At 44.5% G+C, this 14,314-nt stretch overlaps 1 protein-coding gene across 4 annotated transcripts in view; it reads right to left on the bottom strand.

Annotated features, from left to right (window-relative positions):
* Window positions 1-3,873: 3,873 nt before the first annotated feature.
* NDST2 (N-deacetylase and N-sulfotransferase 2) overlaps window positions 3,874-14,314 on the bottom strand; it is a 196,154-nt gene continuing 185,713 nt past the window's right edge. For 3 of the 4 annotated variants that reach the window (XM_061634799.1, XM_061634801.1, XM_061634802.1), the window contains 6 exons: window positions 13,850-13,973; window positions 12,767-12,941; window positions 12,442-12,612; window positions 10,935-11,044; window positions 5,545-5,647; window positions 3,874-5,415 (listed from right to left, as the gene is read on the bottom strand). In XM_061634799.1, coding sequence (XP_061490783.1) covers window positions 5,290-5,415; window positions 5,545-5,647; window positions 10,935-11,044; window positions 12,442-12,612; window positions 12,767-12,941; window positions 13,850-13,973 — 809 coding nt within the window. In that variant the 3' untranslated portion in view covers window positions 3,874-5,289. Of the gene's footprint in view, window positions 5,416-5,544; window positions 5,648-7,740; window positions 8,798-10,934; window positions 11,045-12,441; window positions 12,613-12,766; window positions 12,942-13,849; window positions 13,974-14,314 lie in introns of those variants that run through there. The other variant, XM_061634803.1, reaches the window with a different exon arrangement.

The raw sequence follows: 14,314 nt of genomic DNA on the forward strand, positions 1-14,314 counted from the left end.
AGAGCATCTCCTGCAGATAGCTGTCCAGCCTCTGCTTGAAGACATCCAGCGAAGGGGATCCCACCACCTCCCTAGGCAGTCGGTTCCATTGCCGAACTGCCCTTACTGTCAAAAAGTTCCTTCTAATGTCCAATCTGAATCTATGCTCTTGCAACTTAAAACCATTAGACCTAGTCCTCTGGGGCAGCAGAGAACAAATCTGTACCCTCCTCTATGTGACAGCCCTTCAGGTACTTAGAGTGCAATCATGTCACCCCCCTCAGCCTTCTCTTCACCAGACTGAACATGCCAAGTTCCTTCAACCTTTCCTCATAAGACTTGTTCTCCATACCGGCTATCATCCTCGTTGCCCTCTTCTGAACCCGCTCTAACTTGTCTATATTTTTCTTAAAATGAGGTGCCCAGAACTGAACGCAGTATTCCAGATGAGGCCTGACTAATGCAGAATATAGTGGGACTATTACTTCCCTCAACCTGGAAACTATAGCTCTGTTTATGCATCCCAAAACCGTGTTTGCCTTTTTTGCCGCAGCATCACACTGCTGGGTCATGTTCAACTTGCGATCCACTACAATTCCAAGGTCCTTCTCACACGCACTACTGCTAAGCTGGGTATTTCCCATCCTGTACCCGTGCATTTTGTTTTTGTGGCCTAAATGCAGAATCCTGCATTTGTCTTTATTGAATGTCATTTTATTAATTTCAGCCCAATTTTCTAGTCTATCCAGGTCCCTTTGGATTTTATTCCTGTCTTCCATTGTGTTAGCTATCCCTCCCAGTTTTGTATCATCCGCAAACTTCATAAGGCTTCCCTCCACCTAAGTCACCTAAGTCACCCTCAATCTAAGTCATTGATAAAAATGTTGAAGAGTATCAGCCCCAGGACAGAACCCTGTGGCACTCCACTCGAAACCTCCTTCCAGTCCGAAGCAGAGCCACCGACGACCACTCTTTGAGTACAGTTTTCCAACCAGTTGTGAATCCACCTGACAGTATTTCCATGTAGTCCGCATTTGACCAGTTTGCTAATCAAAAGGTCGTGGGGGACTTTGTCAAACGCTTTGCTGAAATCTAGATAGATGACATCTACAGCATTTCCACCGTCTACTAAGCCAGTGACCCGATCAAAAAAAGAGATGAGATTAGTTTGACAGGATTTTTTCTTGACAAACCCATGCTGGCTCCTACTAATCACAGCATTGTCATCTAGATAGTTGCCAATGGACTCTTTTATTATCTGTTCTAATATCTTTCCCGGTATTGAAGTCAGACTGACCGGGCTGTAATTCCCCGCATCTTCTTTTTTACCCTTTTTAAAGAGCGGGACGACGTTTGCCCGTCTCCAATCCTCTGGCACCTCTCCCATTCTCCAGGATTTCTCAAAGATGATGGCAAGAGGTTCCGAGAGTACATCCGCAAGTTCCTTCAATACTCTGGGATGCAGTTCATCAGGCCCTGGAGATTTGAACTCATTTAGGTTAACTAGGTATTTCCTGACTATCTCCTTATCAATCTTGAACTGCAATCCCGACCCCTTACTGAGATTGCTACCGATGCATGTTTAAAGTGATTCACATGGGACTGTCCAGTCCCCCAAACTTCAAATATATACTGATGGGCTCTGAAATGGCATTGAGAAAAACTGAGTCAAATATGTGCACGAGAGAAATAAAGTCTATGAGATTGAAAATAAAAGATTGACAGTAACTATTATGCTGCCACATAACGAATACCAAGTTCACAAAGGCTATTACAGCAGAAAAAGGAAAACAAAAATTGGCAAGGTCTGAAGCATCTTCTTTACCTACATGGAAAGTCTAGAGGTGCTGGATGATTTACCTCAGAAGACAGACAGCTAAGAAGAAATATGAGACAGTTTAACAGACACAGTGGACAAATTAGGCTCATAGAATGAAAGAGATTGACAAGAAGATTCAGGACAGACAGATGTCAGTACTACATACAATGCACAATCATCTTACAGAATTCACAAAATGTAGTGATAGCCTGAGGCTTATATGGGCTTTATAAAGCATGTATAAACCATTATAGATAAATGGAACCTCTAGCTTTAGTGGCAGTCTGAATACCATTTTCAGGAAGAGAAAACAGCCGGTGAGAACTGTGGGCTTCATGGTCTGCTGTGGCGTTCCTTCCAGCATCTGGTTGGCCACTGACACAGGATGCTGGAAGGGGGAGATCCTTTGACTAATCCAATAGGGCTCTTAGGATCTTGAATTATATTTGTTAATATTATTTACCGTACTTGTTTATTGCATTAAACAATAAATGTCCCAAAGCAACTTAGCAAGAAAAAACACTTAAGTGATAAAGCCAATTAAAAAAAACACCTTGGACAAGACATCAGAGTAAAACCGCAACCTCCTTTCTTCACAAGCCAGCCGGCCTCAGATGACCTGCCTTTCTCTAACCAGTTTAGCTCATTGCTTTGGGATCACCAAAGTGGTGCCCATGGGTGCCATGGCACCTGTGAATGCCTTCATCGGTGTCCCCAGGCATGGGCCCTACACTCTGAGCTTTCATTTTTTTAAAAGGTAAGATTCAATCCCTCCTAGAGGCTTTAAACTTAGAGAACCAGAAGAACAATGTCAAAGACATTATCAGGGAAGTATGCAAAAAGACAATACCTCTAGTTAAAAAGAAAGACCTCAGCGGATGACTGAAAAAACTCTTCAAATGGTTAAAGAGAGAAGGAAAGCAAAAGGCAACAGAAACACGGTCAGAACCCTAAATGCAACAATACAGTGACTAGTACGTAGGCACAAACAGGACAAACAAACTCCTTAAAGGTGGGATATAAATGTAATGATAAATAAATTAAGATTGGGGAGAATGGGGTTCTTACACCTTAGCAGCTGTATTGCCACAATCAGGACCAGCAGCACATAAGCTGACTTTCCACAGTAAAAATGAGATTATCCCAGGGGAGGGCAGAGCAATGTGAACTCTTTCTAATTTTGTTTTATGCCATGCCCCTCTGGCAGCTGTTTTGTGACTGGTGACCTCAGCATTTTCTCAAAATGTCCCCCCCCCGTTGGCGACCCCTGTGTAGCCTTTCTTAATGGTATTGTTATAGGTACAACTATACTTCTCTGTTCCTGTGTCCATGCCTTTTATGTAGTTTAAATTCTGTTCAGTTACAAACCAGCACAGTAGTATGTTATTACTGAGAGGAAGGACGGGATATAAATTTAATAAATAAACTAGCATATGCTCTCATGTAATACGCTATAGAAACGTTGGAGATGTAACTTGATCAAGGTGTCAGTAGCAACATCTTGCTATCTTAAAAGGCTGTTTCCTGAGGAAACTCATTGCCTGATCTAAGCCATACATCTCGTTAGTTGTCTTGAGATAAGTGAAACCGAACTTCTTTCACAGAAGATAGCTTTACTCATTCCCTCTGCGGCACAAGGAGGCTTTCGTAGGAAAGTATGAAGGCACTAGCTGATCATGTTGTCTGACATGCATCTGTAGTAGCTCACTGAGCTAAGGGGCTCTATTGTGATAATTCAGTTTTTTTCTATCTACACTGAAAGTATGAATTATTAAAAATAGCAACCGGAGCAGGTTAGTAGGAATAGTACAGGTCCCCTATTCTTGTAATAGCTTCTAGAAAGATGAGTAGGAGATACTGTATTTTGGCTCTTGCTCCCACTTTCTAAATGGGTCATGCACAGGCATCAAGTACTTCTTGGCCCCATGACTTGCCCCTGCAGCAGTCCAGGGCTATCTGCCACCCAGTGTTGAAGCAGCTGCCTCACTGGCCTGTGTGCCCACAGCTGGCCCCTGTTACAAGAGGGAATAGAAGCAGGTAGTATAAGTGCAAGCAAAGAGAAATAAAGTAGTACATTTATTGACTCCAAATGCTACGTCTAACCTTTATTTAGACATTGTGCTCAGCTGCAACAGCCAAGAATTTTTTCTTATCATTCAATGTGAATGACATACATGAATCCACTGCAGGAAGCACAGCACATGCTTCTCTCTTCAGCCACAGGGTTTTAGGTTTGTTGGTTCCATTTTTGGTTGTAGAACATTTCCCTCGGCACAGGGATACATTGAATGAAATATGATATAGTCCATATTATATATTTACAAACGATGGTCAAGTCACCATTAAAAATACACAATAGCTAAGGCTTCATGTATAAGTTTGGCTGAAATCACTTTTTCCCTGTTAGGCTGGGCATACTGAATTACCCCAAGGAGTCTTCCTGCCAGTCAGCTGCTGCATGTCCCTCCGTGAGGCTGGCACTTGTTGCGAGCACCTGCTGGACCACTCTGCATAAGGCATGTTAGGAGCGATGGGCAGGATTGCATTCATGTAACTTTCCACTCATGTAGGTAGTGGTTCTAATGAGGAAATAGTAAGCTTAGATCGTAAGAATTGGCTGGAGCCCCACCACCTGCAGAACTGGAGGGAAAATGGTAATTTGAACGGACCCCGATTCCATTTCACTCAGTCTTGTTATGATCAAAATAAAAGAGGGGAGCAGTGCACAAGGATAGTCTACTCAAGAGACAGCTGAATCCCCTGTTCACCCCAACTGAAAGTTAAGACTGCTGTGATTACTTACAAGTGGATGCTTTTTTTTCATAGCTCATGAATGAATGTGGTACCATCACATTTCCCTTTCATTATCTTTTATCTGCCACAAGTAGAAAGAAATAGTAATCCCTCTAACATGAGAACGTATGCAGGTTTCTGCTGCCTAATCACCCATTTGCTTTCCCTCCCTCCTTGTCCCCTAGAATAGGGATAATGCAACAACTAAGGCTACAGTGAGAGAATTGCAACTTGCTGTCCATTATTAACAACTTTGGAAACCTCACCCTAAGAACCACATAAGGGAACCGTCACGATATTAAGACATTCACTTCCTAGCATCCTGAGTGGTTTTGGACATTAAAAGGGAATGTCCCAGTAGCCTACACATTTGCATGCTTTTGTTCTTTGTGGAATCTATTCTTTGCTTTCCGGCACAGGGGAATTATAGCCCAGAAGCACTCCTATGTCAGTCATCCTAAAATTTCAGGGGAGATGGGAATGACTGCACAGAAGCTTGTGCAATATTGTTCTCTGGCTGTCACTCCAATGTAACAAACCATCAATACTTGAAGATGCAAGGTCTACACGCAGGCCGGTGCACTTCCTGCTTCTTCCTCTGGTTCACGTTCATAGAGAAGAGATGGCAGTGGTGTGTATTTTTTCCAGTGGCTCCCACACCCAGATGTTTGGAAGCGCTGGAGCTAGCAGCCTTCACTTCAGCTCCAGCTAGAATTCTGCAGTTCCTCTCGGAGCCACGTAGGAAGTGGCTGCCCAAACTTGTTCATCAACTTGGATAGTTCAATGTTGTGCTCGCGATAGAAGTCTGCTAGGAACATGCGGGACTGCAATAGTTCCAAAATGAGAGAACAATTAAGGAAGAACCACTCCTGGCCATCTCTTTTCCCTCCCAATTGCAACACTGAGATGAATCCCATGCTCTGTGAGAAGAAACCCCCCACTTGGTTACTCACTGAGGAATCCATGTCTGGATATTTTCTTCCTTTACTCTTCCCCAGGCACTTGGTCTTCCCTCCTTCCAGCACTTGACACCAAAATCCTTTTGCTTCATCAAACCTGAAAAAGGGTGCCTGCTTTATGTCTGTACACATGGGCTTTGAGTTAGAGCAATCTGAATGAAGGTTTAGATCAATGGCTTTCAAACACAACTTTGTCAACCTGCCAGTGTACAGAAGTGTCTCGAGAAATTATTTTGCCGTCTTTCCAGAGGAAAAGTTTTATTATCATCATCATCATCGTCACCACCACCATCATTTATTACCTTACCTTCACCCAAAAGTCCCAGGGTGGGTTACAACAATTTAAAAATACAGCATTAAAAACTGTGTAAAATTACAAAATAGGGTGGGCCGTAAAATATATATATGTCTCAGGTGTCAAAGGCCAGAGTAAAGAGGTGCGTCTAAAACTACCTAACACTACAATGCCTAAAACTACAATGAAGTTGCCAGATGCACCTTGGAGCCTAAGGCAGTTTCCACAGAAAAGTAAAACAAAGAAACATTACTCTCCAATAGTTAGGTCTGCCCCTTTTAAATACTTGTTGTTGCAAGGCCTTGCTAATATTTCATAGTGTATGGGGACTTTTATTGAAAAGAAATCATATAAAATTCTCAAGAATAGCTTAGTGGTCTAGTGCTCCCCCTACAAACCATGTTTTCCAAACTGGGAGCCACTTGGGATGTGTACCAACGTTCTTCCCTCTCTTTCCTGGCGTTAACCATGGGGTTTTTTACATGTGCACTAATGCAAGCCAGGTTCCGTTTAAACTGGTTTGCAAATCCACTTCTATTCATGGCTAGAAGCATGATTTGTGCTGGCATTTATTTATTTAAAAGCATTTATATACCACTTAATACTTCAAAAATCTCTAAGTAGTGTTGTATAACCACAATGGTTAATGTGGAAAAGAAAAGGCTAGACACTCCAGAGGATGGAGGGGAAAGAATAGCACAAGGCTATGGCGGGCTGGCTTCCATGGCTTGTTGGAAGGCCCTTGCTGCATCTGCACCAGGCAGTGGGGGGGGGGCGGGGAGGAGGCAATGGGGGGGGAGGTATTAGGAAACACCAGAAACTTTAAATGAGCACACACCAGTGCAAGTCAGCTAACTAGTTCAGCTATCTCCTCTTCAGCTCTTTAGTTGTGGAGATGTCAGTAATCTACAGCACATGAAAATTAAAGGAGGGGGGCTGAAGAACCAGTCCCAGTAATGGTCAACAGTCTACTTGCTGACTGGTAGTTCCTGACTAAACGGCAGATGTTTTGGCTAAAGTCCTTGCCTGTGTGGAAGGTAACTGAGAGAAGATGTGAAACAAATGGCCCAGAGTCCAGTAGCAAACCTATGAGGTCATGGGCCATCAGGTGGAGTGTTGGGACCAGGGCCGGCTCCATGTTTCTGGGGGTCCTTGGGCACAGGCTCTCAGTGGGCCCCTTATATCTTGCTTTCTTCCTATGTCCTTTTTTCAGCTTTAAATGTTTTCCTCCCTTTCTTTCCCATGTTTAACATGCTCAGGAGCATGACTAAATACCTCTCAGGTTTAGGGCATGTTGTGGGAGAGGAGGGCTCTGGATGCTTCATATCCAAGATGCTTCCTGGAACACCCCCTTTTTGTCAAAGTACTGACATCAGTTGGGCCAGGGCATTACAAGAGCTGTTGGTTAGATCTGTGCCTTCCCAGGGACACCTTAGATGCCTTTCCAGGGACCATGGGATTATACCCTCAATTCAATAACTGCCATACAGTGGTATTCAAGGCGACTCACAAGAAAGTAAAACCGTTAAAACAAAATACACCAGCAGTACATGCAAAACAGTAATAGGTAAAGTCTGAATCTCAATGCAGCAGTAAAACCAAGTGAAAACAATGCCAGCAGTCCAGATCAAACTGTGCTAATAAATATATCTGATAATTAGGCTGTGAATACACTACTGGCCAGAACAAAGTATTTGCATTAGCTACACTTGGAGGGGGAACGGGCTGATCTGCTGATTACTTGAGAAATTTCTTTGAAGCTCAGTTTTTTTATAAAACACACTTAAGCTGCTCCCACCAGGTTTTACAGTAAGCAGGGGTGGTGTTTGACAACTGTCATGTGCCCCTGTTTTCAGAAGAGAGAGGTGGAGATGCACAGTGAGTGTGTTTCTACCCTTGGAATAACCATAACCATAAACAATAAACAGATACTGAAAATATTCTGAATAGGAATATGGCTTTTTAATCTGTAACCTCCCAGAAGCAACCGGGGATGTTGTAGCTAATTATTTTCATTTCATTCATTTCATTTCATTTTATTAAATTTATATACCGCCCATAGCCGAAGCTCCCTGGGCGGTTCACAACAATCAGCATAAAATACAATGAAACACATATTTAAAACAGTTTTTTTTAAAAGCTTAAAATTTAAATTTAAAAACAAACATTTTTACACATACTAAAATGCCTGGGAAAAGAGGAACGTTTTAACCTGGCGCCGAAAAGATAGTAATGTCGGTGCCAGGCATACCTCGTCAGGAAGACTATTCCATAATTTGGGGGCCGCCACTGAGAAGGCCCTCTTTCTTGTCGCCACCCTCCGAGCCTCCCTCTGAGTAGGCACCCGGAGGAGGGCCTTCGATGCTGAGCGTAGCGTACGGGTAGGTTCATATCGGGAGAGGCGTTCCATCAGGTATCGTGGTCCCGCACCGTATAAGGCTTTATAGGTTAAAACCAGCACCTTGAACCGGGCCCGGAAACATATAGGCAGCCAACGCAAGCGGGCCAGAACCGGTGTTATATGTTCGGACCGCCTGGTCCCCGTTATCAATCTGGCCACTGCATTTTGCACGAGCTGCAGTTTCCGAACCGTCTTCAAAGGCAGTACCACGTACAGCACATTGCAGTAATCTAGTTTAGAGGTTACCAGAGCATGGACAACTGAAGCGAGGTCATCCTTATCCAGATAGGGGCGAAGTTGGGCCACCAAACGAAGTTTGCCACCGAGGCTACTTGATCCTCAAGTGACAGTGAAGTGAACTCCCAAACTACGAACCTGCTCCTTCAGGGGGAGTGTAACCCCATCCAGAACAGGTTGAACATCCACCATCCGGTCGGGAGAACCTCCCACTAACAGCATCTCGGTCTTATCTGGATTAAGCCTCAGTTTATTAGCTCTCATCCAGTCCATTGTCACAGCCAGGCAACGGTTCAGTACATTGACAGCCTCACCTGAAAAAGATGAAAAGGAGTAGAGCTGCGTGTCATCAGCATACTGATGTCAATGCACTCCAAAACTCCTGATGACCGCACCCAGGGGCTTCATATAGATGTTAAAAAGCATGGGGGACAAAACTGACCCCTGTGGAACCCCATACTGGAGTACCCAGGGTGTCGAGCAGTGCTCCCCAAGCACTACCTTCTGGAGACGACCCGCCAAGTAGGAGCGGAACCACTGCCAAGCAGTGCCACCAACTCCCAAATCAGCGAGTCTCCCCAGAAGGATACCATGGTCGATGGTATCGAAAGCCGCTGAGAGATCAAGGAGAATCAACAGAGTCACACTCCCCCTGTCTTTCTCCCGACAAAGGTCATCATACAGGGCGACCAAGGCTGTCTCTGTACCAAAACCAGGCCTGAAACCCGATTGAAATGGATCTAGAGAATCGGTTTCATCCAAGAGTGTCTGGAGCTGGCTGGCAACCACTCGTTCAAGGACGTTGCCCAGGAATGGGACATTTGCTACCGGCCTGTAATTGTTAAGATTTTCTGGGTCTAAGGACGGTTTCTTCAGAAGTGGTCTTACCACTGCCTCTTTCAGGCAGCTAGGGACCACTCCCTCTCGCAATGAGGCATTTATCACTTCCTTGGCCCAGCCGGCTGTTCCATGCCTGCTAGCTTTTATTAGCCAAGAGGGGCAAGGGTCCAACTGAGAAGTGGTTGCACGCACCAATCCAAGCACCTTGTCAACGTCCTCAAGCTGTACCAACTGAAGCTCATCCAAAGAATCAGGACAAGGCCGTGCTCTGGATACCTCAATCGATTCAACTGCTACAACACTGGAGTCCAAGTCCCGGCGGATGCAAAAGATTTTATCCTGGAAGTGCCTAGCAAATTCATTACAGCGGGCCTCAGATGATTCGACCATGTCGCTGGGGCCAGAATGTAATAGCCGTTGGACAATTTTAAAAAGCTCCGCTGGTCGGCAGATAGATGATTTAATAGTGGCAGCAAAATATTGCTGTTTTGCTGCCATCACTGCCGCTAAGTACAACTTAGTGTAGGCACTTACCAGTGCATGATTGCATCCATCAGGAGTTCGCCTCCATCTGCACTCCAGCCGCCTCCTAGACTGTTTCATCGCTCTCAGCTCCAAAGTATACCATGGGGCTGCATGAGCTCTACACAGGAGAGGGCGTGCAGGAGCGATCGTGTCAACTGCCTGGGCCATTTCTGCATTCCACAGTTCAACCAGGGTTTCGACAGGAGCGCCAGTCCTATCAGCCGGAAAACTCCCCAGAGCCCTTTGAAAACCATCAGAAGTCATAAGTCTCTGGGGGCGGACCATCTTAATAGATCCCCCACCCTTACAGAGGGGAAGAGCCGCTGTAAGTCTAAACCTCAACAAGCGATGAACTGTCCATGACAGAGGGACTGATGTAAAACTCCCTACCATCAGATCATCATCTCCATGTCCAGTTGCGAAAACCAGATCTAGAGTATGGCCTGCTACATGTGTTGGGCCAGTAACATATTGGGACAGCCCCATGGTTGTCATGGAAACCATGAAGTCCTGAGCTGCTCCAGATAAGGCGGCCTCGGCATGGATGTTGACATCCCCCAGCATCATCAGTCTGGGGGATCTCAGCAGTACATCCGAGACTACCTCTGTCAGCTCAGTTAGGGAGTCCGTTGGGCAGTGGGGTCGGCAGTACACCAACAGAATCCCCAATCTGTCATTATATAGAATGAGCCCCAGTTCTGATATAATGTGACCTGTCCAACAAACCATAGTTTGTTGGTGTGGGAACAACTGATGAGCTCTAACACTTCAGCCCATCTCCCCTACCCACATGTACCTGGTTTCAGTGGAGCCTTTCTAGTTTGTTAAACCTGTTTCCTGTGACATCCCATGACATCTAAACCAGGAAATGATGGTTTCACAAACCAGCAAATGTCCTCTGAGAGGGAAAGAATCAGGAGGATTTTGAATTTGGTTTTACTCCAACACTACTAGTTTTTTGGACTGGAACTATATGTCTGCAGCAGACCATGATCCTCCTGAAATCCCAATAGGGAAAGGAGTTGCTGAAGTAGTATCAGCCTTGAAACTTATTTACAGAAACGCAGGCAGGCAAACAATCCTTACTTGAGTGCTTGGGTATAGTTGAACAGTGGTGTAACCCCCAGAAACCTTTGGATGTTCTCCATGATGGAAATGGGGCTGTGTCGAAGTTCCTGTCCATCCACAACCAGAACCTAAATGGAAAGAGAAGCCATAAATCTGTCAGAGTAAATCTAATCACCCTCTTGGCTGATCTTACATGTAAAGCAACCAAGATCCAAGTTTGAAAAGCAAAGATTCTATGTCAAGGAAGGGAAACCTTTTTCAGCCAAAGAGCCACATTCCCTTTTGGGAAAACTTTGTGGGTGGGGCACGAGGCAAAAGTAGGTTGAACAACGAATGTAAAATATATCTTTGTACAACACACACACACACACACAACACACACACGTGTGACCCTAGGAAAAGTTCTGAGAGCGAAACAAACAGGCCTGGAGGGCCTCAATCATCGTCCCAGGCCTGAAGTCACCTACTGCATTCTATGTATCATTTTTGTAGGCAGTATGTTGGTTTAATTGAGCACGAAAGGAACACAATAAAGATCAGGGATGTGAAACCTTTGGTCCTCAAGCTGTTGCTGACATGACAAGCATGAGCAATGGCAAGGAAAATATGTGAGTGGTAGTTCAGCAACATTTGGAGGACCAAAGGTTTCCCACCCCTGATATAGAAACACAGGCAAGCAGGCAGGCAAACCTGGCAAATATTTTGTGGATTACTGGTTGGGCTTTATTTACCAAGCAATTGTGTTTTCTGATCAGTTTTTTCCTCCTGGAGGGGTGACATGAGTGAGTGGAGTTCCTTTCTCATAGACTTACTAGGACTACAATAATCCACATACAGATTTCACCTTTTCAGGCATTTGCCTGAAGTCATGAGGGTAAAAGTGTGTAGGTGAGCAGAGGTGCACACACAAGCCCTGTCCTCAGTGTCCCTCCAGACCTTCATGCACTCACCACAAAGGTCACATGCTTTCCACTGAATGTGTTTAGAAGCCTCCATGTGATCAGGAATCTTGAGGGCAGGGTTCCAAATCCCATTGAGCCTTCTAAGCATGTTCAGTGGAACATACCTAGAAACCTCCTGTAGAGTTTCACAATCAATACACAAAAGTGTGAGAGGAGCTGGGGTGCTGGGGGATATTTGGTGCAGAGTCTGTGTGCATGCCCCCCCATTACAAACTTTTAATCCATGTATTCAGGCAAGCACCTGAAGAGGGCTCTAGTGACTAACAAAGAAAGCCCAAAAGCACAAGAAGGTATTCTAGTTTCCTTCCACTATGAATTCTAATGCCCGAAGAGCTACCTGCTAAGGTTGGAATGTCTTCAAGTTTTAAACAACTGAGTTAAAACACACACACACACACTCTCTCTCTCCCTCTCTCTCTACATGTAAAAATATATAAGCATATGAAGATGTATTAAAATGATATAAGATTCACCTTCAAGTTACCACTTGCACTACATAATAATATAATTATAAACTTTATAACCTTTTATTTATAAACACCACTTTCAAAAGGCTGCTGTACCTGTCCAGAAGGATAATACATCAACCATCTCTCCAGATGAGTGGAATACAATCCAGGGTCCAGACAGTGGCTTTGCAGATTGTGCAAGTCTTGAGGGGCTTGGGGACCAGCAGAAATGATCTGGTAGAAAGTATAGTTGAGTGCCACAGGGTCGTTGTGAGCACGCTGGTGCTACAAGTATGTAATGAGGGGAAGAGGCAGAGATTAGTGAAGTAGGAGCACAGTGCTCTTCCCAGCGTACAAAGCAGCATATCACAGGCATTACCATATCCCCCCAAGTCCACCAGCTTGGTCATGGTACCAGACGTAGTTCTCAAGGAAGTACCTGATACCAGGAGTAGGCTCTGTCAGCTGGGTTGATCAGGATGGCAATTATTTTGGCCCGTGGAAGCAGGGCCGCACTTCGCTTCGGTACTACTTCAGTGTCAAAGTAATTGGCACTTTTCTCAAACATGAAGTCTGTGCTGGCATTAGAGGGGATGGGGAAGAACTCCATGTACCTGTCAAATAAAGAACATCAGGAGAGCATGAGAAGGCATGTGTAATAATGGCGACAGAGAATGACTTAATAGGAACACAGCAGAGGCTAGCAGAGAGCCTTTGGGCTGTGGGCGGTATATAAATCGAATAAAATAAATAAATAAAATAGTAGCTCCTGGCATTTTGCCCTGCCATAGAGAACATGCAGGCAATGATAGACTCAAAGCTGAATGCAAGAGAACAAAGGCCAATACAGTATTCTGCTAACACAACTCATTCTCTCAACTCCAGTCCCAATGCAGCACCAGGTTTTAGTCATGTTGCATGAGAATCAGGCTCCAATATGATACACCTATACCCGCATAATGACATGCATCACAGTAGCAGAAGCTATTTCGGAGGAAGATTTCCCTCTGGTCTCCTTCATGCAGTAATCTATGTATGTGTTATGTCCACAAGAACAATCAAGACCTGAACCACCATGTTAGACTCGACTGAGGCTGAAATCAGGGCATGTCGTATGGAGATACATGACCAGACAAGCACTGCCTACTTTGCTGTATGCCAGAAGCTGCAGGTTTGATTTACAGTTTGATTTAATTGAGTTGCTACAAAGGCAGCCATAGGACCATCCAAACAGACCACTGTTCTCCAATGCTACCATACCATTTTAAGCAAAACCTTTTGTTTCAAATCTCTTTAAAAGGTTGTTTCCACAACAGACTGAACTTTAAAGTTAATGCAGGTTAACGTACACAACATGGCAAAAAGGTTGATTGAATCCTGCACAAATTATGATTTTTCATACCACTGAAAGTTTTCTGATGAGTGTCAGAATGTCTTACTAAACAGAATCAGAGGCCTGCTGAATGCTTCTTATGAGGCAGAGCAAGTGGAAAAGAGGATGCACACGAGTCCCTGCGCTTACCAATCAATTCCGTTGTGATAGTTGGGTCCATTAAAGAACTGGATCTCTTCGTAGGTGGAAGGGCTTGGAAAGTTACTGGTAACAGCTGGGTGCATGGAGAGGAAGAGGTGCACAGCGGTTGTGCCTGCAACAAAGCAGTGAAAACAAGACAAAAGAATTCATGAGGGATGACACTGAGGGTTGTTCTGTGAGCAAAATCATCTGAAACATAAGTTTGTGCCAGCAGCATTTCAAGACACATAGAGTTGTCTCCCATTATGCTTAACCTGGTAAGGAAAGCTCCCAAGACAGAATGAACCGCTCGGGCAACTCTAACTGGAAGAGACAGGACATGAACTTTACTGGGAGAAGGCTTTTTGTAGAAGCAAATCACAATATAAATGATTAAGGTGGAAAGATCTACCGACATCCTTTAAAACCTGACACAGTCACACCTGTAGAGGCAACACTATTCCCTTCCTATAC

This window comes from Rhineura floridana, chromosome 7 (assembly GCF_030035675.1).
Source record: "Rhineura floridana isolate rRhiFlo1 chromosome 7, rRhiFlo1.hap2, whole genome shotgun sequence".
NCBI lineage: Eukaryota > Metazoa > Chordata > Lepidosauria > Squamata > Rhineuridae > Rhineura > Rhineura floridana.